This window comes from Lactuca virosa, chromosome 2 (genome assembly GCF_052849685.1).
Source record: "Lactuca virosa cultivar CGN04683 chromosome 2, Lactuca_virosa_CGN04683_v6, whole genome shotgun sequence".
NCBI classification, from domain to species: Eukaryota; Viridiplantae; Streptophyta; class Magnoliopsida; order Asterales; family Asteraceae; genus Lactuca; species Lactuca virosa.
Genome location: NC_136427.1, coordinates 127,440,204 through 127,463,985, shown reverse-complemented (window position 1 = coordinate 127,463,985; position 23,782 = coordinate 127,440,204). Strand labels below are relative to the sequence as shown.

The window sequence follows — 23,782 nt, the reverse complement described above, 5'->3', positions numbered from 1 at the left end:
GACTAGGGTTTCGTTAATCGGTTGGTTAAGGCGGTAGGTTTTCGTAACACATGAACTTGGTATGGTGAGGACCACGCCAATCCACTTCAAATGACGTCGTCGGACTCTTTATAGAAACAAGTGTTAAGTCGATTTGAAAGAAACGTCTGATATAATGATGGTGTATTTCGAGTGTGCTCGACAGTGCATTCTGTGTAAACTTTCTAGTGCTTTCTTGATATTATCACTGCCACATATCGTACCGCAATGAGCGAGTACTAGCAGTGAAAGTGCTTTGAACTAGTGACGATACTTTATATTATGATCCGTCTCAGGTACCTCTATGATCGCTTGGTATATACAAGTCATGTATAATTAAGATGAATAAGACGGTCGACTGAGTGACTCTGCCCTAAATCCACAACCAGACAAGGAACATGAAATGAGGCGGAATCACTCACTCTAAGCCTGCAAAATCTTAGTCATGCATAACCCTGATGTACATACTAAGCCATCATAGCTCACCTGAACGGATCTTTAGTTCCCTTATGAGTTCTATGACTTGTTCGAGTAAATAATTTATAACTACTTTTTAATTTCCCTAATTTTTAATCTTAATATAAAATATAAATTAAATCTTTAAAGTAATTTTATTTAGAAGACATACCAAAATCTCAAAAAAGGGGTTCCTCGTTGCTCCCTTATGTCTTGTCGTTAAACTCCTCCTTCTCCTCCGTCATTTCTCTCGGTTGGATAGTCTCTCTTGAAATGTCCCATTTCACCACATGCATGGCATACTTGAATTATACTAGCATCGGTGGTTGAAGTGATGTGTTGAGTCGGAGTTCTATAGAAGCGAGCTTCTTAGTCATTTCTCTCTGTTGGACAATCCCTCTTGTCCAGATTTGTCGCACCTATAACAAACCTGGTTTACTTCTACTCTGGGGATTTGGGAGATTGGTCGTGCTGGCGCCCTGCAGAAACGGGCAGTGTGCCCCTTCTTGCGGCAATTTGTGCATTGCATCTCCCGGCAAGCTCCGGTGTGGTGGTAGTTGCATTTGCTGCACTTTGGAAGATTTCCAGCATATCGTTTGACGGGGGTTGTAGTGGTAGATGTAGTGCCAGATGTTGTGATTGCTGTTGCGACTGCTGTTGTGACCGTAGGGGCAGTCACGGGCTGTCGTCTCTTGGTAGGACCTTGAGCCGACTTTTTCCCCTTTTTGTCCCAGAACTTTCGTTTCTTGTTCTTAGGTTTGTTGTCTGGGGTGTCCTTGTCAGCAGACACTCATTGGTTCCCTTAATTGTTACTACGATTAGCATAACCGGCACTGCTTCCGCTTCCGCTGGCATTATTAGCATTGAGCTGTGCCATGACGGCTGTCACAGCGGCTGTGACCGCAGCCTGAAAAGTAGCGGAGTCTATCTGCAGAATTGGTGCCTCGCCATTTGGTTGGTTTCCTCCTTGTGAAGACATGATTCTGTTGCATGGCGAGAAATGATCTCATGAGTAATGATGGTCATTGCTAGTTGTATTCCACCAATTTAAATATACTTATCAATTTCACGCTTTGCTGGACTATTCTCAATGTTTCTGACAACATTCCTGAGATGTATCCATGGTAGTGAGTAGAAGTAGGTATTGTACGAGTGTTATTTAAACTAAGTTATCTCTGTTTTTCGAATGTATCATGTTCCGACTTTTCTAGTATTCTGAAAACAATTCATAATAGAAGTCTATATAAAATAAACTTATGAATTAGTAGTGACTACCCTCGAATGAATTTTTGTGAATTGAATAACTGTTACAAGTTGTTACGAAAGATGAAGTTAACCTAACACATAGTGTGAGTAGTGTATTCACTAACTCACTAGGTCATTTTAGGTTATTAGTTATTAGTGTGACGCATAGGACGTTTGGTTTCTTCGGCTGTTCCCTTCTCGGAATCCTCCTGATGAATCTCTTCTTGTTCCTCCCTGACTCCTCTGTTGACTGCTATGATGAAGTAGTTACATCTATCTAGGTTTGTTGTGCGAGAATGAGAATGTCTACAAAAATCTATGAGATTAAGTGAAACATTATGGGGTGATCCTTACCAGGTCCTCCTATAATTGTGCAGTGTATACAAGTTTTATATAATTTAAGATTAAATAGACCTTCGAATAAGAGATCCCACTCTAAAACCACAACCAAACAAGGAACAGGAAGTAGAGCATAGATCACCAATTCTAAGTTTATAAAATCTCAATTATATAAAACCTTGGGAGTATACACTCCAAAATTATAGACCTACCAGTAAGGGTCTTTTAAATTTTCACTTAAGTTATTTATAGTGCCTAAAATACTCCTATAGTATTTTAATGGTATGAACTTGGTAAGTTTTAAACTTGTTGTTATCTTATAGTATCATAAAATACTCCTATAGTATTTTAACTTTATGTTCTGTTCTAGAAATCCTTGTGTATAGAGTTAGGTAAGTTTTAAGTCTGTTGCAACACCACATCACTCCCAAACACATGTTGGTCATATCTCAAATAAATATAGTTGATCAGGCTATATTGATCCCATATATCATTACATAACTGTCCAGGTTTGACCTCAGTGCCCAACCTTTAAATACTTCTGTTTTGTTCTTCTTGTGATACTTGTTCTAGTATGTATATATGTATGCAGGTATGTATACTTTTATAAAAATATTTTTATGTTTTAAAAATATACTTTTAGTCAGAGAACTTCGGCCCCATTGTATTTATAGTTGTATATCTTTTATAGGTTGATATACTTAGTTCACTATAAACAATGCTCTCATACCAATCTGTCACACCCCCAAACCGGAACGGCGGAAACGTCCGGGGGTGGATGAATTCATGTTTAAGTATCACAACATGCATCATAGTGAAACAAGCAACAACATCTATTGCATTAATATTAAAGTGTTCACATGTATTCAATTCACAAAAGGTTGACTCCAAAAGTAAAAAAAAAAAAAAACAAAACAAGGACATTAAGCTACTATGCTCCATCTTCTGAATCCCGATGCGTGTACATGTCTACTAGTTTCCTGAGAATACAAATTATTTTGAAAGAGAGTATCAAAATTTAAGTTGGTGAGTTCATAAGTATTTTAGTTATAAAAAGTATACTCTAAGTTCTTTAGAAAATTTCGCCTGATCCTCCAGAAAATCCTATATTTTCTGATATGATGAATGATAAGTAAAAACGACTCTTACAATTCCTTCTATGAGTACTTAATGGATACAAGTTATATAAAATCCAGATCAAACAGACAATCGATTGTGTGAATCTGCCTTAAGCCCACAACCAAACAAGGAACAGGAAATGAGGCAGAAGTCACACATCTCATTGTTTGTTAGATCTTCATTGTATATAACCCTGACGTATTCATTAGGTGCTTACGGAGTTAACTGTAATAGTTCTCTGATATTTGATTAAATATTCCTTAAGAAAATCATATATTTTCTTTAGTAAACTGGTAGCCACAATAGTTCCTTCTATAATCACTTAGTTTATACTAGCTATACATAACCTAATATAGAACGGACAGTTAAATGTGTGTATCTGCCCTAAGCCCACAACCAAACAAGGAACAGGAAATGAGGCAGAAGTCACACATTCCATTGCCTATCGGATATTATTTATATATAACTCTGATGTATAAACTAAGGAATTATAGAATTAACCATTTAAGGTCCTTTATGTTATACTAGTTTAATAATAAGTATTAAACCTTTTATAAATAAGTTTCTAGTTTCACCTACTTAATGTTCCATTCAAAAAGTATGTTTTTGTACTAGAAAGTGGTATGTTATAATTATATGTTATGACCTGACCCATACCTGTTACCCCCTATGATTACTTGGTGTATACGGGTTATATATATATATATATATATATATATATATATATATATATAACTAAGATCAAATAGATAGTAGACTGTGTGAATCTACTCTAAGCCCACAACCAAACAAGGAACAGGAAATGAGGCGGAAAGCACACATCCTACTACCTGTCGGATCCGATTAATATATAACCCTAATGTATATACCGAGGAATCATAAAGTTAGCATTATAGGCCCCTTTCAAATTGTATGTTCATGTTACTAGGAAAGTTATGTGGTGTAGTTCTATTGTTTAGGAAAACCACTAGAAGTTATGAAATCTCGTACTCTAAACGCCTTAGTCGATACGGTTGTGAGTTTTATATATTGTTATGCTTTATTTATTATTAACCGGTACTTTGTAGATGTACCCTTTTAAATAAAACTCGGTACTTTGCAGATGTACCCCATATATAACCCGATACTTTGTAGATGTACCCCATATATATATATATATATATATATATATATATATATATATATATATATATATATGTAACCATATACTAAAAGTATTATCATATTTTGTTTTAAACAAATGAATTGATGGTACATTCCTTTCCTAGTTTACTGGGAGTGTAAAGTATATGTACGTGAATCATGTATTGTTCCTCTGTTCTAGAATATAATATGCATTGATCCCCTAAACTATACCTATTATAGTTTACTAGTATGTTTGTTTGAACTGTTACTGATTTGTAGAAAAGACTCAATTAGCAACTGAGTTAAGCATGTACTTTAAAAATGGGGTTTTATAAACAACAATCTAACATCTTTTAAAAGGGTTTTTGAATTGATTTAATAACTTATAAAAGCATAAGAATTCCTTTTGTGTGATAGTTATCACAGGTAAATATTAACACATTTTAATTGTGTTCAACTTGTATTCCCCCCCCCCCCTTAAAAGAATTTAAAACCATTTAAAAGGTAGATTATAGGGGTATGAACTCACCTTATGTGGGTGATTCAATTGAAGATTCGAATAAGGATGATAAGTTCCATGAGTGAAGTCCCAGAGCACAAACGAGTCCTAAATAGCATGTAATGATACATATAGGCATGAAATTAGTGAATCTAACTACAAGGCAATTAGGAAACAACCTAGGATGCAAGAATAACTCACCAAAGGAGTGTTAGAAGCAAGTTAGGAGGCTAAAAGGGAGTTCACGGCCAAGCTATAAGGGTTCACGGCCTCATGAAGGGTTCACGGCCCATGAGGTGTTCACGGCCCTATGATGGTTCACGACCCTTATGAGTGGTTCATGGCCCAACTTCAGGGAAGAACACTTAAAGATCTTGTTGTTTGGCAAGTGTTTGAAGATCCTAAGTTGTATTTTAAGGAGATACAAAGAAAAGGGATGTTTAAGAGTGAAATTGGTGTTCTTGATATATGATACTTGAGAGAGAATGGGATGTTTGCGGCCAAGAGAAGAAGAAGTGAAGGAAAATGAACCAAACTCATATATATGCATGGTGTTCACGGCCTAAGGAGGGTTCACGGCCGTGAACATGGTTTGCGGCCGTGAACCTCATTTGTTGAGGTTTATGGCTCAAATGATGTTCTTGGCTCTCGGTTCTTACGTGGTTCACTTCCTAACACACAACCCTTATGTATACTAGGTCTAGAAACCTATAAGTTTGACCTTCAGTTGATGTGTTTGACCTCACAAGATAGAATATTTCGGGTTGTGACAACGTAGCATACACATAATCACATAATAACATATCATGGGCCTTGCCCGCTATATCGGGCCCCGTCCGGCATCGGACCGAGATCCAACGTCCGGCCCCGCCCGGCATCGAGCAAAGCTCGGTATACATATAAACATATCAATAAATACACATAAATAATCACATAACATAAACATATAAACATTCCTCGGGCCCTGCCCGACATCGGAGCGAAATCAAAACGTGTTTGTATACAAAACGTGTTTGTATACAAAACGTGTTTGTATACAAATGTGTATGTATAAAAACACTTACAAATATATACAAACACTTATTTTATAAAAACAAAACGTGTTTGTATACAAATGTGTATGTATAAAAACGTGTTTCTATACAAACGTGTGTTTGTGTGTGTGTGTGTGTGTATATATATATATATATATATATATATATATATATACACATACGTGTTTGTATACATTTGTTTTTTTTATAAAAATGTGTTTGTATATAAACATATTTGTATAAATATGTGTTTCTATACATGTTTTTTATATAAAAGCATGTTTGTATAAAAACTTTTTTTGTTATAAAAAACATGTTTGTATACATAAATATATACAAATACGTTTACTATGAAAACGTATTTGTATAAAAAAAATATTTTTTTATAAATAGGTATTTTGCATACAAAATGATTTAGAAAAAAGGTTTTTATATAAGTATTTTGCATAAAAAAAATGTTTTTATGTAAGTATTTTGTATAAATATGATTTTATACAGCAAAAGAACATACTTGAAACAAAATTTTGAAAAAAAAATGTAAAAAACAAAATTTAGGATGAATTTGTAAAAAACAAATTGAAATTTGGGTCAAAAGTATAATTTTTGAAAGTTTGATGACCTGTTGATCAGGTAAAATGGTCAAATTGAATACAGTTTCCGGTTTTGGGGACATAATTGAATAAAAATATATACATAAGGACTAAAACGATTATGAAGCCAAAACATAAGGACTTTTATGGAGTTTTCTCTTTATTAAAATAATATCATATTTTAAGACGAAAATATTTATTAAAAAGTATTTCTAAACATTACTATTTAAATACACCTATTTCGAGTCTTTATTTGAAATATATAAAATATAAGAAAAAACTTATTGCATTATAATTATAAAGATAAAAAGTGCAATAAAAATATTATATAATCATTATAAGTTTTATACTTTATAAATAAAATATTATAAAATATCTAATAAAATAAATTAATTAGTAAATAAATACAAAGTATTTTAAAATTTAAATATATATAATTAAATGAGTAAAATGAAATATTATTGAATAAGAATAAGTTAGATGCAAAAAAAATAAAAAAATATAAATATAAATAATAAATAATAATAATAAATCTAAAACTAAAATGAGCATTTGAATGGTCAATGAAAAAGGAAAAAAAAATATTCGGTCCATAGATGTTGAGAGTATTTAATCAAATAATAATTAATGTTTTTTTTAATGTCTGGTTAGTAGTTAGAAATTAGTATTATCCGGTTAATAGAATTCGTCACCTTCCGGAATAAAACGCAGGACCTTCAATTTAAGAGGCACAGGCTCTATCAAGTAGACTAATCTCACATTGACAAACATTTTATGTCCGCATATTAAATCATATTAGATAAATATTTGTAATCATTTCCATATTCATCTTACAAGGTATTACACCTGCTTACGTATCGCTATTGATATCAATGTCATACCAAGATATTTGTATATAATATACAAAGATATATAATTTACACACACACAACAATGATTGTCAAGTTCCATTCATCAAAAACAATCAGAATTCCTAATGATGTTTTTACAATCTTTTTTATGACAAGATTGCCAAATTACATCAAAACAAAATCTTCACTTTACAAAAATTGGCGCAACACGTATCAAGCACAAAATTGTTGCACCAAAAGTTTCCAAAGCTACAAAACATCTACTACTCTAAATTTTTCTAGGATGGTCTAAATTGTTGCAAAGCTGATGTGGCATAATTGAAAGATGAGTAATACTTCACTGATGTGGATGGCCTAAATTAACTCATTTTGCTACAAATCACACTAATTCATGTGGTCATTCATGAAAAAAAAAACATAAATTGAAATGCTTTATTAAGAACAAAACATAAATCACTAAATTATAAACTAATCTAAAACATCAATCGGTTGAAATCAACCGGACATAATCAAATAAGAAATAGACTCGGAAAAGAGGGTTTTTAGCCGATCATGGCTAAGAACATGGTTAAGAAGTGTATGATAATGGTTTTTACAAAACTAATGACAAAAAATATCTAATAGCAGCTCAAACCGTGTTCCTCAACGTTCTGATGCTCCAAAAATCAGATATATCAAGATAATAACATGGGGTTTGTTTATACAAATTTTAGGAAGCGTGGGGACCAAGTCACCCCTAACTTGGTTGAGCCAAAACTACCCATGAGAGTGACTCTACCGAGTCAACTCACTCAAAGATCAAAAATGCAAAAGTTACTTTTTTTACCATTTTGACTGCGACTCGACCGAGTCGAAATTCCCGAGTGTCAAAACGTGTTTTTTGACAGACTCAGCCAAGTAAAAGTTCAGGCATCATGTGACTCGACCATGTAATCTTTTGTGAAGGTCCAAATCTTTGAAATATTCAACTTGTGCATGTCAACTCCAATCTTCATGAAATTTGGACATTTTCCAAGCTTCAAACCACATAAATATCATATAAAAATGTGCAAATCAACAACTTCCACAAATTTATATAAAAGACTCGAAATATACAAAATGCATGAGATTTAAAGCCTGAATATGATGTAAATGCATGGAATAGTTGCTCATACATTAAAATGCATCTGACATTCGGGTATCACATTCTAGAAAGTCTAGCTACATGTGAGTGAAAACGTTAAGACAATGGAAGGTAGCCTAAAGTTGCACCCGTGTAAAAGATTTTGGCAAAATATAAAAGGGTCGAGTCATAGGTTCAGAATAATAATATATTGCATCTTCTTTGTTTACAATATTTACAAGTGATATTTATTTTATTTATGATGAGTATAAACCCCCATGTCTATCACTAAACTTTAAAAAACCCGACACATGTATTTTGTGATGTGTATCACATGTGCGTAAAAACATTTTATTTCCTTTAGGTTGTATTCGTAAGGGGTAACTTGCATATAAAACTCACACACATTGTCAAGCTCCATTCATGACTGTTTAAATTACACAATCAAGAATTCCCTTGATGTTTTTGCAATCTTTTTGATAACATGATTGCAAATTACACCAAAAACATCTTCACTTTACAAAAATTGGCACAACACGTATCAAACACAAAATCGTTGCACCAAAAGTTTCCAAAACTACAAAACATCAACTACTCTAAATCTACCTAGGAATCCATTAATCATCTATGTAAGCTTATACCTTGTACAGAAACATCACAAGTACCAAAGTTCCTATGTTTTCCATCAGCCACATTCGTGAGTTGAAACCCATGTTTAGGCAGCCGATTAATCAACAATGTTTCCAGCTGGCAAGCCACACTTTTCCCTGAAACTAAGAAATACAAAAAAGAAGCATTTTCCATTCCTGGCTTTCCCCGATGTGCCCTAACCCTTCCTTCAAGATCATCAGTCTGAAACAACAATTTTATCAACAAATTTAATAAATATTCTTTTAAACATAAAAAGGTAAATTGTGAACAATAGCAATGTTTTTTGCTTTTTGTTTCTTAACCCATAATAGCAACATACTTCCATTTCTTTACTTTATATTTTACCTATAGGGTTAATCTCATAAAAGACCTTATATTTTGTTTTTTTTTTTCCTGATTAGACCTCAACTTTACTTTTTCTTGAAAAAGACCTTGTTTATTTCCAAAAAAACCCTCGACTTTGTTTTTTTCCAAAAAAACGCTCAACATTGTCTTTTTTCTGAAAAAAAGCCCTCGACCTTCAAAATGCTTCCGAAAAGACCCTCAACTTTGTCTTTTTTTCCGAAAAAAAACCCTCAACCTTCAAACTATTTCCGAAAAAACCCTCAACTTTGTCTTTTTTCAGAAAAAAACCCTCAGCCTTCAAACTGTTTCCGAAAAAACCCTCAACTTTTTTAGTTTTTTTTTCCTACAAAACCCTCACATTTTACAAGTTTTTTCGGAAAAAATGACTAAATAAGCTGGATCGGAAAAAAAATGAAAAATCACAAGGTCCTTTTCAGGAAAAAAGTAAAGTTGAGGTTTAATCCGTAAAAAACACAAAATATAAGGTTTTTTACGAGATTAACCCTTACCTATAATAGCAACATACTTGTATTTAGCTTCATTTGTTATGTATTGCTATTATTGGTAAGGAAATGTAAATATGTTGCTATAATAAGTTACATATTGCCATTATAGGTAAAAAAATGTAATTATGTTGCGATTATAGATTAAAAAAACAAAGTATATAGCTTATATTGGTAAAAAAAAGAGTAAAGTCCGTTGCTATTTCTTCCAATTTGCTAAAAATAAAACACCATTTGTAATTTTACCAAGTGAAAAAAGTGAAACAGATACCTCTCCAACATAAAGCCTATTATCAGGCCTAATAATCACATAAACACTTGAAGCACCAATTACTGAAGGAGGTGGTTGTTTTCTAGGAGAAATCACAACACATCTAATCAAAACTTCTGATTTACTTTTCTTACATATCAAACTCACAGCTTTCTCCAAATCCTTCAAAATTTTATCCATTTGATCTGTTGATTCATTAACAATTGAAGAAGAAAAAGATGTTGATTCTTGAATTGATTCTTGAATTGTGTGATTGTAGGTTTTGTTTGAATTGATGTTGTGTGTGTAAACCGAGGCATAAAGCTCTTGAGCTCTTTGTATGATTGTTTGAGGGACACCTTCTCTTTGAGCTGTTTCAAATGCAAGACTTTCTGTGCATATTCCATTGGTCAACTTCCATGTGGGTTTAGTTTGACCATTGACAAATTCACTTCCCATTGCTTTGAAAACTGTGTTGTTTGTGTTCAATGGTAATTTGAAAATGTCATGTAAGTGAGTTGATACTATGCCTAAACAACCAATTGAATCCAGGGTTTCAATAAAACTTCCAGCAATACATGTCCCTTTTGCTGTTTCTGTACCTCTGCAGATTTCATCCACAAGAACAAGGCTGTTTGATGTGGCTCCTGTGATAATCGAACGCAATTCTGACATTTCAATCTGAAATCATAAAATTATGGGATTTTATTATTTTAATAGTTACAAGTTAGAAGTTATAAAGTTTGTTTCTTTTCTACATGATTGTTTTACCTTTACATTCCAAAAAACTAAATTCAGTATATTCATCGAATTTAACAAAAATGAATTAATTTAAATGTAAAAGGAAACATGTGAAAGAGTTAGTGTCTTAATACATTAAGCCAAGTTTTTTGGCTTAACTTTACAAAAAGAAACAACGTAATCTTGACAGTTATATATGAAACAATTTCTTTGACTTATTCTGTAAAAACTGACTTAATGAGTTAAGCCAAAAAGACAAAAACATGAATTAATGTATTAAGATGCTAACTTTTGACCTATTTTCCCTTGTGTTTTTCTTCCAACTCCGAACATTAATAAAAATGCATGAATATTGTGAAGTTTGTGTTTTTGGATGCAAGGGTAAAATGGTCATTTAGTATATGATTGTGTAAAAATTTAAACGATGACCTGGAATGAGCTCTTTCCATCAGAAGGGCTATCATAGGATTTCATGTGTAACATAATGGAGTCGAATTGAGGAATTATTGCTGACTCAGCAGGGACCATGAATCCACATATTCCAAATAAAGCTGCAGCACAAATTGAACGAAGTAAACTTGATTTTCCACCTCCATTTGGACCAGTCAACAGAAATATTGACTTCATTTCAATTGTGTTAACAACAGCACTTCCTTCAGCTGCATCAAACCAATAGGGTGATAAACCACTTATCTTCATTCCATCAATTTCTCCCTTTTCCTGTGAAAAATTACATATCAAACCTTCAAAAATAACAAAGCAAATAACTTTCCATTTGCTATAATTATAAATGGATGTTTCTTTTTTGACTTAATAGAGCTATATATGAGTGCTTCTTATTGACTTAAAGCATAAAGAATGACTTAACAGAGAAAGTTATGCAAAATCTAGAAATGAGTGTTTATTTTTGACTTGAAAGAAATTTTTCCCATTAAGCCCTAACTTTTTTTACAAATTTGCCCTTGTTTAACTTTTTCTTCCATTTCTCTTAGGGTGTCGTCTTTTTCTAAAATATCTTTTTAATAATCATTTATACAGACATCACTTAAAAGATGAAGAAAAAAACAAGGGGGGGGGGGGGGGGGGGGGGGTACCTTGGAACCATGGGACTGAATGAGAGTAGGGAACACCCATCTCCTCCTTTTCCCCTCACTGTTTCAGCATTAGAAAATGTTCAGTCTTTAAATAATAAAAGAAGCAATTATGACTAAACTAAAAAAAAACATTATGCTAGAAGTTTCTTGTTTATTGAAAAGCCTCTTAAATAATGAGAATATATGCAATAAACATGAGTGAATATAAACAAGGAAAAAGTAATAAAAAGGCATGAACATTCTTGAATTAAACCTTTAAAAAACAACACTTCATGTTCACAACAATTAACTTGATGTATTTATTTAATGAACAAAAAGAATTTGATTTAGAATCTTGCAAACTAGCATACAGTTGTAATATTTGATCTCTTACCTCACATGAGCAAATAATGCTTTTGCAATGACAAGCAACATGGAGGCAAAAATGAGAACATTAACTTTATCTTGCAATTCTGTAGAAAGTCCCCTTAATAATTCCAACACCATTGTCTTTGCATTAGCACCAGCTTCATGGTACCTGAAAAGACGAAAATGCCCTCATTATCTTCATCATTGAAAACAGCCTAAGAAACCTTGTCTAGTCTTAGAGTAACAAACATAGCCTTTCTTTTTAAAACAAAGTTTTTTTTCTTATTAAAGGTTAACCTTGTGAGGGCATTTTCGACCTTTACTGTGGTGAACCATTCTTCTCCGACTTTTCTACCCTTTGAGTCTATAGAAGGTTTGAGTTGTTTTATTTGTTCTTCTCCAGGGGTATTAGCCCAAACAGAAGGGGCAAATCTTTTTCCCTTAAACCAAACAGATTTATGCTCACGTGCATATGTGATTTCTCCTCTTACACCTCCAAATGGTGCTGTGGTAGCTTTTATTCTTGAAATTATAGGAAGGAAATCTTCTGTAACCTTAGGAAAAATGCCACCTGGCATCTGTTAACTTACTAGAAGATAATAATAACAAACTATGGAAGCAAAGGAAGAACACTTACTGCTAAAGATAAGGCTTCAGCAGCTTTATCAACCTCTTCATAGGATTCTTTTAGATGGATCTTTTTAACACGGTTTTTCCATGAAGATTCCATCTCTTCAAAAAAATCATTTGGTATGTTTGGATATGAACTTGTTTTCTGATCTTTTTCACCATCTAAAGAGATAAGTTCACCAATTCTATGGGAGATAGATTCACATTCATTCACCTGAAAATAACCAAACAAAGTATAGGTAACAGATAAGTCTCATGGTATATAAAAGAAAAAATATATTTATCATTTAAGGAAATTTCAGCACTTACAAGTGTCTCAAAGCCGATTTTCAATCCGGTTGATACCCAAGTGGGGTCCATTAATAATCTGAGTATCCCATGAAGCTCTGAGTCTTTATACAATTGCAAAATCTCATCAAGCACACTTTTTATCTTGCAAAACTCAACATGATTTGCTTCCCTTAACTCAAGTAACTTTACAAGCTGCAAGATTGGTGAAACAAATAAAAAAAAGGTTAAACTATGAAAATATGACAAGAAATGTATAGATACAGATTCATAAAGGGTGAAAGTTGTAATTTCATGCCTTCAATGAAGTTGGAAATGAGAAAGGAGTTTCATTACCTTTGATGGTGAGATGCAAGTAAATTGAGGAATTGAACATGAAACATTGCTCATGAGTTTGCATATCTCTGCAAATGTTGCAAAAAGAATACAAAGCTACTATTAAATTAAGAAAAATATCATAAATCCTTACATGTAGGACACAATCAGAACTAAATCACTAATGAACATGAATAATCTACTAATTGGAAACTGACCTTGAATTGTAGATGCAATTGCATAAGCAGGAGGATTTAGAAGAAGATCTCTAACATACCTGTAGATAGAACCATAAAAATATAAACAAATAAAAAAGATAATGAAAGAAAGATGGAAGTAATGGAATGAGTCATTACATATTTACATTCCATGATAATGTTTGGTTAGAACTTGGATGTAGGAATGGAAGAAATTTTCTAATGTGGTTTTTCATATTATATGTAAATAACTAAAGACATTGTGTAGTTTGAACTATATTTATATGCAGTATTGAAAATTCAAAGTAATCAACTCTTGACTTACATAGCAGGTAACCCCGTGCAATTTGAGGGTAGCAAAATTTTTAACAAAAAAGGTATTCCTTCAGTCTGAATAGCACCTATTAAATTAGATGAATGACAGGTGTCAATGTATAACATAAATGTTACCATGTATAGCAAAACAAGACAACCTAAGAGATTAGGGAAATCTCCTATAAAGTCCCTATATTTTGACCTCATATTCAATTAAGTCCCTATAAAGTCAAAATGTAGGACTTAATTGAATATGAGGTCAAAATGTAGGGACTTTATAGGAGATTTCTAAGCATGAAACCAACTAATCTGAAAAAACTGTCCACAATTGAATAATTTAACCGGTATTCAGGACTTAATCAGAAGAAAAAAAAACAATATAGGGACTTAATTGAATATGAGGTCAAAATATAGGGACTTTATAGGAGATTTCTCAAAAGATTATAGCTGACCAATTTGTGAAGCTGTTCCAAGGTGCAATGAACGTGGCCTGTTTTCTGAAGCAACAGTGACATTCCTAAATGTGACCTTTTCATCAAGGCCATATAGCTCTTTTACCTGAGGTTACAACATAAATGGTAAAAAAAAACTACGTATGTAGCTTCAATAGTCAATACCATGTTGATAAATGGAAGTATAAAAGTATATAGAAAGGGGATTAAAGATGTATCGAACCCTAAATAAGATCTCATTAACAAAATCCCCTTCAAGCCATTCAAAGTGTCTGCCATTGCATTCAGACCATAGTAATCCACCTTCACCAAATTCTCTCCAATTAGAAGTCCCTATTAAAAAGATATTGCCATTATTGAGGATCAATTAGTGATTCTTAGGGTTGTTTCTTTTTTTTCTTCCATTAAGTCCTGTATAGGTAAAGTGACTTAATGGGTAGTGATGTTTGTCTAGATAAAGTGTTTCTGTTTCTTTTCTAGACTGAATAAACCGTTTGAATGAGACTAAATGACCATTTTACCCTTACATTATTCAAATATTAATCAAAGTTAACATGAGAGGAGGGAAACAAAAAAGGGAAATAGGTGAAGGGTTAGTGTATCAAGACACTAAGACATGTATTTTAGCTTCAATTCATTAAGTCATTTTGTATGGATTAAGTAAAAAAGAAAAAAGTATATATAGTTGTTGTACAGATTAAGTGCTTAACCCATTAAGCTCATTGAGTTAAAAAGAAACAGCCCCTTAGGTTTGTATACAAAGAATTGTTCTTCTAAACTTGTTGTCCTTTAATCAACCAAAATAGAAAGTACCTGAAGAATTGTTCTTCAATGAATTATGAAGATACAAATGATGATAATGACAAGTCCGAAGCTTTGTAACAATTGCCTCTTCAGTTAAACCATCCTCTGAAGAAAAAGTCTTCATAGTTTCCAACACTTGAACCATGAAATACCCTTTTGCACAACGTGAGATTCCTACAATTTAACAAATGGAAATTAGAATGTAAAGATTAACATTAAAATATTAAATAGATATTCAAATGATACAAAAAGAGTGAAATTTTACATACCAACAACAGGCATTGGCTCTGGAAACTCAAGATCATGATCATCTTCAACAAGTCCAAAAACATAAGGACTTCCAGGATGTGCATGACTAAATAAATCAACAATAACTTACTATTCAAATACTTATCATCAAGATTTCAAGAACGTTGAAAGAATGTAAAAAGTCAGAAATACCCTGATATAAAACGGCTTTTACGAGAACGTGCTTGAGTTGGACCTTGAACTTCTTCCACAATGCACTACAAAAACATTAAGAAAGAAACTTTTCCAGCTCACAACTCATCTTATTGAAGTCAAACAAGAAAAAGTCAAAGTGAACTTACTACTGAAAACCCATTACGTGTCAAATCATCCAATGTTTGGCGTAAATTCTACATAGGGAAAAATGAATGCAAGAAAATAGGCATTCAAAAAATGTTTGAAATTGATCATATTATAAATTTTAATGAAATAAGTATGCAATACCACAACAGGGCAACCAGCTTTTGGAATGCTATCAGAGCGTAAACCACCCATAGGGTTTAAACCAGCATATTCCACAAGAACACAAGCATCAAATCCAACAGCTTCATAAAACTCTCCAACCTAATGAGATGAAAAAAGATTCATGAATTTGTTCTTAATGTTGACTATTATAATCATTAATCAAACAAACATGAGAGAAACATGCCTTTAGTATGATATAATGAGATAGAAGAAGATATGGGACTATAAAAACATACCCTACAAAGTAAAACTTCACGTGGGAACCTTGACTTGAATTTCAGAACTTCGGAATTAAGAGTTCCTTCTTTTAAACTTCACAAAATAGAAAATAAAAGGAAAAGATCACTAACACATAAGGATCAAGATTCAAGAAGAGTTCATGTTGAGTGTTGACATCATGAGAAAGACTTGCCTTCCGTTCTTCAGGTTCTCATCCAAACCAAGAAGATTAGAGTAAGAAAGTTTTTTTACCAATTGGGAAGAAGATGTCTTCATACATGTTTGCATTTTCTGGAAGAAGGAATAAGAGTGATATTGATAAGTTTAGAAGAGATAAGAAGATGATCTATGAAAATAAGCAACTTTCATATCATGTTGCTTACATGGAGAAGTTAATGAGTTATCTAGATTACCTCTTTCCACCATATAATGTGAGGATAATTCTTCTCATCAAGATCATCCTTTAGTTCCCTCACCTTTTTTGCTGATTTGGTGCTTGTTGACTTTCTTTCTTTGGAGCAGTTGACCTGCTTTGGCTGCCTGGTGTTTTGAAGAAAACTCAACAAATTTCAGAAAAAGAGAAGAAGAAGAAGAAGAAGAAATGACCCAACTATACCCCTGGATTATGGCTTCAACAAAAAACCATCACTTTCACAGTATAATCTGTGGGGTAAACCAATCCTTTAACACTTATAACTAATTAATATCTATTACCCTATGGAGAACCATTTTTATTTCCTTGTATATAGTGTGTGGGAGCATTCAATTTAACTTTTCTTACTGCAATTTGAGCTCATTTAGTTAGGTTTTGCTCAAATCCCAGTTCGAAATAACATGGCGAATCTTTTCCAGTGCGCAATGACTACAAGTTCCACATTTAGAACACGAATTGAAGATTTTTGATACCTTTCAGAAACAACAAAATAAGAAAGAATTACAATGGAGATAAATAGTGTGCTAGCAGTAGCACCCCCATTTCACCTTTTCTTTTTTACTTTTGTCTATTTACTAGATAAACAGCTTATATTTTCCTACTTAAATGCAAACCAATGGTATATTCAACTAAAAAATGTGGAGAAACAGATAGAAGGGGAAAGAGGGTTACTACCATGGCGTAGAGGATGCAAAGTGACGACGGGAGAGGAGGAAGCGGGTGTGAAGGCCGATTGAGCACCACCGAGGAAATGAGAAGGCGACGGACTTGGCCGCGACCCAGCACATGTTGTTGTGAACCGGAGGCGGAGATGGGATTCTTTTCAAATTTAGGGATTTCCAGGGGATACGGTGTGAGAGAAGGGAAGTTGTTCCCGCCATAAAAATGGGGAGGTGGAATGGAAGTGGAAAGGGTTTTCTACAGGAACGAACGACGGACGAACAACGTGTATGGTTACAAGCAGAGGTCTCATTTGTCATGTTTTGATTTTGATTTTGAAAAAGTTTATTTTATATAAATTTAAAAGGTTTAATTTCATTTAAAAACAATCGATTAACTTATTAACTTTTGAGTAAATTACAGAAATGGTCCCTGTGGTTTGGTTGAATTTGCAGTTTTAGTCTCTAAGTTTAAAAATTGATAGGTTACATCCCTATGGTTTTTGAATATTACACTGCAGGTCCTTGCTCCATATAAAAAGACCAAATTACCATTTTTTTTTGTCTTTTTTTTAACAATTATATATAAAGGGCTAGGTTCATGTGTTCCTAACAATTATTGTATGCACGTAAGCATAAATCTGGACCAACGGATGGAATAAAATCAATGGTCATGATTTGAGAGTTAACATGTATCATATAATCACACAAATTTCAACATAAGGGCATTTTAGTCAATTAACCTATATTAAAAAAAAAAAAAAAAAATTCGGATTTAAAAGGATAATTAATTCCCTTATTTTTAAAAATCTAAATATTTTAAATTAATTCAAATTTGAAAATTCGATTTTATTCTGTCAGAATGTTAAACATTAACTAGTAAATAGATTTTCGATTTTATTCTTGCGGAATATATTTCCAATGCATATATTTTTGATAATTAACCTGATTTAAGAATTCAACATATATTCTTCATATACATCCGAACTTGAATACAAAATCATACATATTCTTACAGACTAATAGTTTTATACATTTTAATATAGCTATATATATTTTAACAGAATATCATCAAAAATGAATAAATATCTTAAGAAATAGCATTTTTAAATATGTAATTATTGAGCAAATACACTTGATCTTCTTCAATGGTCCAAATAATCAACTTGATTCCAACTATTATGAAAATGTGATGTATTAGCGTAAGAATATAATTCTTCGCAAATATACTTGTTGTTGAACTCGATTCCAAATCTTTCTCTTGTATGATCAATATTGAATTCCTTCTTCAAGCCATTCTGAAAGAATAACATGCATTACTCGTTAGTATTACCAGTTAAGCTAATGTACTTGTTGTTAACAAACATTCTCAAATACATTCTAACAGAATGCATTTATACAAATAAATTCTGACAGAATACAAGCATTACTTATCTAATAGAAACTATATAATAGGAATGATAGCATATTCTACCAGAATGTATTTCATTTTTCCTATCTTGCAATGTTTTTTACTTTTCCTATCCTGACAAATAAGGAGATTGAAATCGAATTCTATCAGAATAATAGGCATTCTGAGAGTTTTGACAGAATACATACCACATGATCAGATTCTCTTTTAGACATTTCCACAAACACATTTTGTGCAACATATATAGATAATAGAAAATCGAAGCTCAAAGCATAAAAAAAACAAAGATCCAGCAAGTGAAAAGGATTTAAAAACCAAAAGCAATTTTTTTAGGCATTTCTACAAACACTTATTGTGCAACTTATGAATATAAATATTACTTAAATTTGTTGTTTAGCAATAAGCTTTTAATACCAAACCCACTTGATTATTTATACACACGGATTATGAAATTAAGATAAATAAACAAAAACAACAAACAAATAAAAAAGAAATAAATAGCGATTTAGATAGAGTAAACATAAAATCAGTTTGCAACTTAATGAAAACATTGGGTGGTTGAGTGGAGATATTATAATAATCCAAACATAGCATAGCATCAAAAAAGTAATTTAATTTCAATTGTCGACAACAAACGTATGTAGCCTTCACAATAAAATAAAATTGAAATTAGAGCTTACCTTCGTTGATGAGTGTCGATCCATATATCTATCACATGCAGAATGAAAACAAATCCCTTTCCAAGTGGAGATTTCTCCGAGGATGGTGTAGATGGCGATGGCATCAAGTGGTTCAAGTGGCTTCTTTGGTCGGTGGAAGTGTTTATAGACGTTTGATGAAGGTGGGTTTTAATAGGGTAAGTAAGAAACCGATTCCTAAAATAAAGGGATATTAATAATTACTAAAATTAAATATGGTAAAGATTACTATTATACCCTTTAACAATTTAATAATTGTTTAATATTTACTAATTTTTGATTGGTGCATTGAGGAACACAATAGTTGTTAGAAACATTTGAACATATCTCTCTCTCTCTCTCTCTATATCTATATATATATATATATATATATATATATATATATATATATATATATATATATATATATATATATGTGTGTGTGTGTGTGTGTGTAAAAGATCAAATGAGAACCCTTAAAAGTTAAGAACTTTAACAACTATTTATTTTTGATGTATTTTTGTTTTCTTTTAATATTTTTTTCTGATAAATGCTAAAAACAATAGGGATATTATGGTCATTTTGAAACATTAACATCAAAACAATAACATCATTTATAAAAATAAGATCTGATGATTTATTCCCCTCAAACTTTTTTACAAACTTCCAAAAACTTATACCAAAACACTACCAATATCTCCTCCAAGTACCACCACCATCCAACTAGTCACCGCCTCTTTCCACAGCAGTTGCCTAACCACCGTCACTACAACCACTCTGTTGGCTCCTACCGTCAGCCAAACTTACCACCAATGAGCTCCGACCTACGAATTCCAACCTCCAACACATCTAGGCTAGATTTCAATCTCAGATCTGGAACTTTCGGCGACTCTAAGCTAGATCTGAACTTCTACACCTTCAGATCTGGAACTTTCGGTAACTCTCATAATCTCTCTCACTAGGGGTGTAAGCGAGACAAGCCAACTCGTGAGAAACTCGAGACCGACTCGAAAAATACTCGAAATCGACTCGACCTTAATCGAGCCGAGCTCGAGCTCGAGCTATTCGGGTACCTTATCGAGCCGAGCTCGAGTACTAAAATACTCATCTTGTACGGCTCGCGAGCTTAGTCGAGCTTAATGTAATTTACATATATGCCATTTTTTTTTAATTTATTAATTCTTAATCATTAATAACATAATAAAAAAAAACTAAAAAAAAAATGCCTGATAAGTGATATCCCTATCCGTCGATCCATGATCCATCTAAAGTCCTAATTCCCAAACCCAAAAAAACCCTTAAACCTTCATTCCCTTAGCTATCGGTATCGGCTATCGCTAATTCGCTATTCGCCTTATCCCCTGAGGCCCTGACCCCTATCGTTCGTTCAGACCTTCAATCCTTCACAATTCGAAAAACGCAGATCGTCGTTCGCAGATCGCCGGCACCTCCTGCACTGCTCCACATACCGGTTGCCGCCTGCCGGTGCACTATCTGTGCTCGTCGCCGCTGGTCCACCATTCATAATCGCCGGCCTTTAGTTCATCGATTGTTGCTGACTACTGAGTAAGAACGGAGAACGACACATACATACATATGATTGAATGTAAGTCCATATTTCTTTCTTTTTCTTACAGCAATATTCGATTTCTTTTTCTTACAGTAATATTCGATTTCCAGCTTTTAGTTCCTTTTGTGTCTTACAGTAATAGTCCATGTGTATGTAAGTGATAGTCTCTTACAGTAATCATTTGATTTTTAATCTGTAATCTATAAAACATGATAATTGTTTGATCTTATTATGTGATTTAAGAATTCAAAAGGGAAAAATTGAGTATGGGAATTCGAATTACATACCTGAATAAGATATATTGCAGATGTGATAACAGAAATGAGAGAGTCTGTTGCGCATTGGATACTTATGCACGAGCATCCTTTCACAATTGTTGAAGAAGAAGGATTTAACATGATGCAAAAGCGTGGAATGCTTGAATGGGAAAATGTCTCACGTGTTTCCATTAAAAAAGACTGCGAAAAAGTTTTTGAGATAGAAAAGAACAAGCTGAAGAATTTATTAAAGTCTATTTCAAAGATTAGTGTGACCACGGATATGTGGAAGTCTACCAATCAGAAAATCGAGTATATGGTTCTTACAGGCCATTTTGTTGATTCTAATTGGCAATTACAAAAACGTGTTCTTAGCTTTATTCACTTACCTCCTCCTCATCGCGGGCTTGAGATTGCTGACAATCTTTACAAGTGTTTTAAGGATTGGGGTATAGAGAATAAGGTGTTCACTATTTCCGTTGACAATGCCTCAAATAACGATTCGGCTGTTAGGATCCTAAGTGAAACTTTTTCAAGGGTTAAAAAGTTGCCTTGTGGAGGAAAGTTGTTTCATGTACGTTGTTGTGCACACATCTTGAATCTTATGGTTCAAGATGGACTTTCTAGAATTAGCTATATTATTGAGGATATTCACGAAACTGTCACGTTTATCAATCAAAATGAAGGGAGACTTAATTTGTTTTCTGAGATTGTGCAACAGTTGCAATTGCCACATAGAAAACTTATTCTTGAATGCAAGACAAGATGGAATTCAACATATCAAATGTTGTCGGCTGCAATCAAATTTAAAGAGGTGTTTCCAATGTACAAAGAAAGAGAGCCACGCTATCTTTGTTGTCCTAGCAATGATGATTGGTTGAAGGTGGAAAAGGTATGTGAAATCTTAGAAGTTTTTGACTCTGCGACTAATATCATCTCTGGGAGTGAGTATCCGACTTCAAACTTATTTCTTAATGAAATTTTTAGAGTGAAAGTTTTGTTGGATAAGAAGTTTGAAGATTCTAACGAAGATGAGTTTGTTCATGACATGGTTAAGTGCATGAAACTAAAATTTGATAAATATTGGGGAGATTGCAACTTAATGATGTCTATTGGTGCTATTTTAGATCCTAGGTGCAAAATGAGGGTTATTGAGTTTTGCTTTCCTAGGATGTATCCTGAAAATGAAGCTTGTGAAAATATAGACAAAGTGAAAAAAGCTTTATATGAATTGTATAAAGAATATGCAGATGAGTATTACTCTAGTAGTGGTGAAGGAAATGGCGAAAGTGTTGGTTTAAGAGGAAACAATGTGACTATTCAAGCTTCATCTTCTGGTTGGTCTGAGTTCGCTCAATTTGTAAGAACAGTTGAAAATATACAACCACAAAAATCCGATTTAGATAATTATCTTGAAGAGAGTTGTTACATTTGTGAAGAGGATCCAATACCATTTGATGTTTTACAATGGTGGCGGTCAAATTCATTAAAGTATCGTATATTGTCACGCATGGCTCGAGATATACTTGCAATTCCTATCACCACTGTTGCATCGGAAGCTACTTTTAGTGCGGGTAGTAGAGTTATTGACACATATAGAGCATCCTTGGCTACTGAAACGGTAGAAGTCTTACTTTGTGGTGGAGATTGGTGTCGAAGCCTCTATGGTTTGAAAAGAAAGAAAAAGGCATGATTATTTGTTTTTCATCACCTTTAATGTGTTTTTATAATTTCAATTATATTTATTATTCTTGTGTTTATACATTTCAGAAAGAGAAGCAACAAATGGAGATCATTCTTCCCATTCTATGATAAGTAAGTTTATTTAAAATGTTGAAAACAATTTTTTTTTTTGCTGTTTTTTTTTTCTCTTTTGCAGCTTTTTGTAGTTTTTTTACTGTTTTTATGGTTTTTGGTAGTTTTTTATTGTTTCTTTTGCAGTTTTTTTTTGTTGTTTTTACTGATTTTTATGCTGTTTTTAGGTTAATAGTTGTTAAATAATTGTTGTTTGCTGTTAAATATTTTTTTTGCTGTTTTTTTCCTTTTTTTGCAGCTTTTTGTGGTTTTTTTTTCTGTTTTTTCTGGTTTTTGGCAGTTTTTTTGTTGTATATTTTGCATTTATTTTGTTGTTTTTTACTGATTTTTGTGTTGTTTTTAGGTTACATAGCTGTTAAATAATTGTTGTTTGTTGTTATTTCATCAGGTAGAAGCTGAAGAAGCTGTTTTGGTGCTGAGTTGGTATAGTTTTGAAGTCTTAAAAGTTGTTTTGCATTGAAAAATGTTTATTTTTTGTATTTTGAAAGTATGCAAAAACGACATAGATGCTTGAATGGTTGATGCTATTTTGCATTAAAGATTGTTTATTTTTGGTATTTTGAAAATATGTAAAACTTATGACATATATGGACTATGGGTGATGTTTTATTGATATTAGACGTTTAATTGTGATTTTTTTGGTAGTTTGGACATTAGAATATGGAATGTTTTAATAG

The 23,782-nt window shown here is 32.7% G+C and overlaps 2 protein-coding genes across 2 annotated transcripts; one reads left to right on the top strand and one right to left on the bottom strand.

Annotated features, from left to right (window-relative positions):
* Positions 1–8,770: 8,770 nt before the first annotated feature.
* On the bottom strand, positions 8,771–17,687 carry MSH1 (MUTL protein homolog 1). Its single transcript, XM_079078476.1, has 22 exons — positions 17,392–17,687; positions 16,697–16,823; positions 16,477–16,574; positions 16,301–16,376; positions 16,044–16,163; positions 15,902–15,949; positions 15,753–15,817; positions 15,581–15,666; positions 15,321–15,485; positions 14,731–14,840; positions 14,508–14,613; positions 14,066–14,141; positions 13,762–13,820; positions 13,565–13,632; positions 13,250–13,423; positions 12,948–13,154; positions 12,608–12,864; positions 12,336–12,479; positions 11,963–12,020; positions 11,298–11,588; positions 10,149–10,808; positions 8,771–9,230 (listed from the first exon to the last, which is right to left on the bottom strand). The coding sequence occupies exons 1-22, from the start codon at positions 17,595–17,597 to the stop codon at positions 9,000–9,002; spliced, it is 3,432 nt and encodes a 1,143-aa protein (XP_078934602.1). The 5' UTR covers positions 17,598–17,687; the 3' UTR covers positions 8,771–8,999.
* Positions 17,688–21,362: 3,675 nt separating this feature from the next.
* LOC145157747 (zinc finger BED domain-containing protein RICESLEEPER 2-like) lies at positions 21,363–23,102 on the top strand. The gene is made up of 2 exons (XM_079076742.1): positions 21,363–22,977; positions 23,061–23,102. The coding sequence occupies exons 1-2, from the start codon at positions 21,385–21,387 to the stop codon at positions 23,100–23,102; spliced, it is 1,635 nt and encodes a 544-aa protein (XP_078932868.1). The 5' UTR covers positions 21,363–21,384.
* Positions 23,103–23,782: the final 680 nt, after the last annotated feature.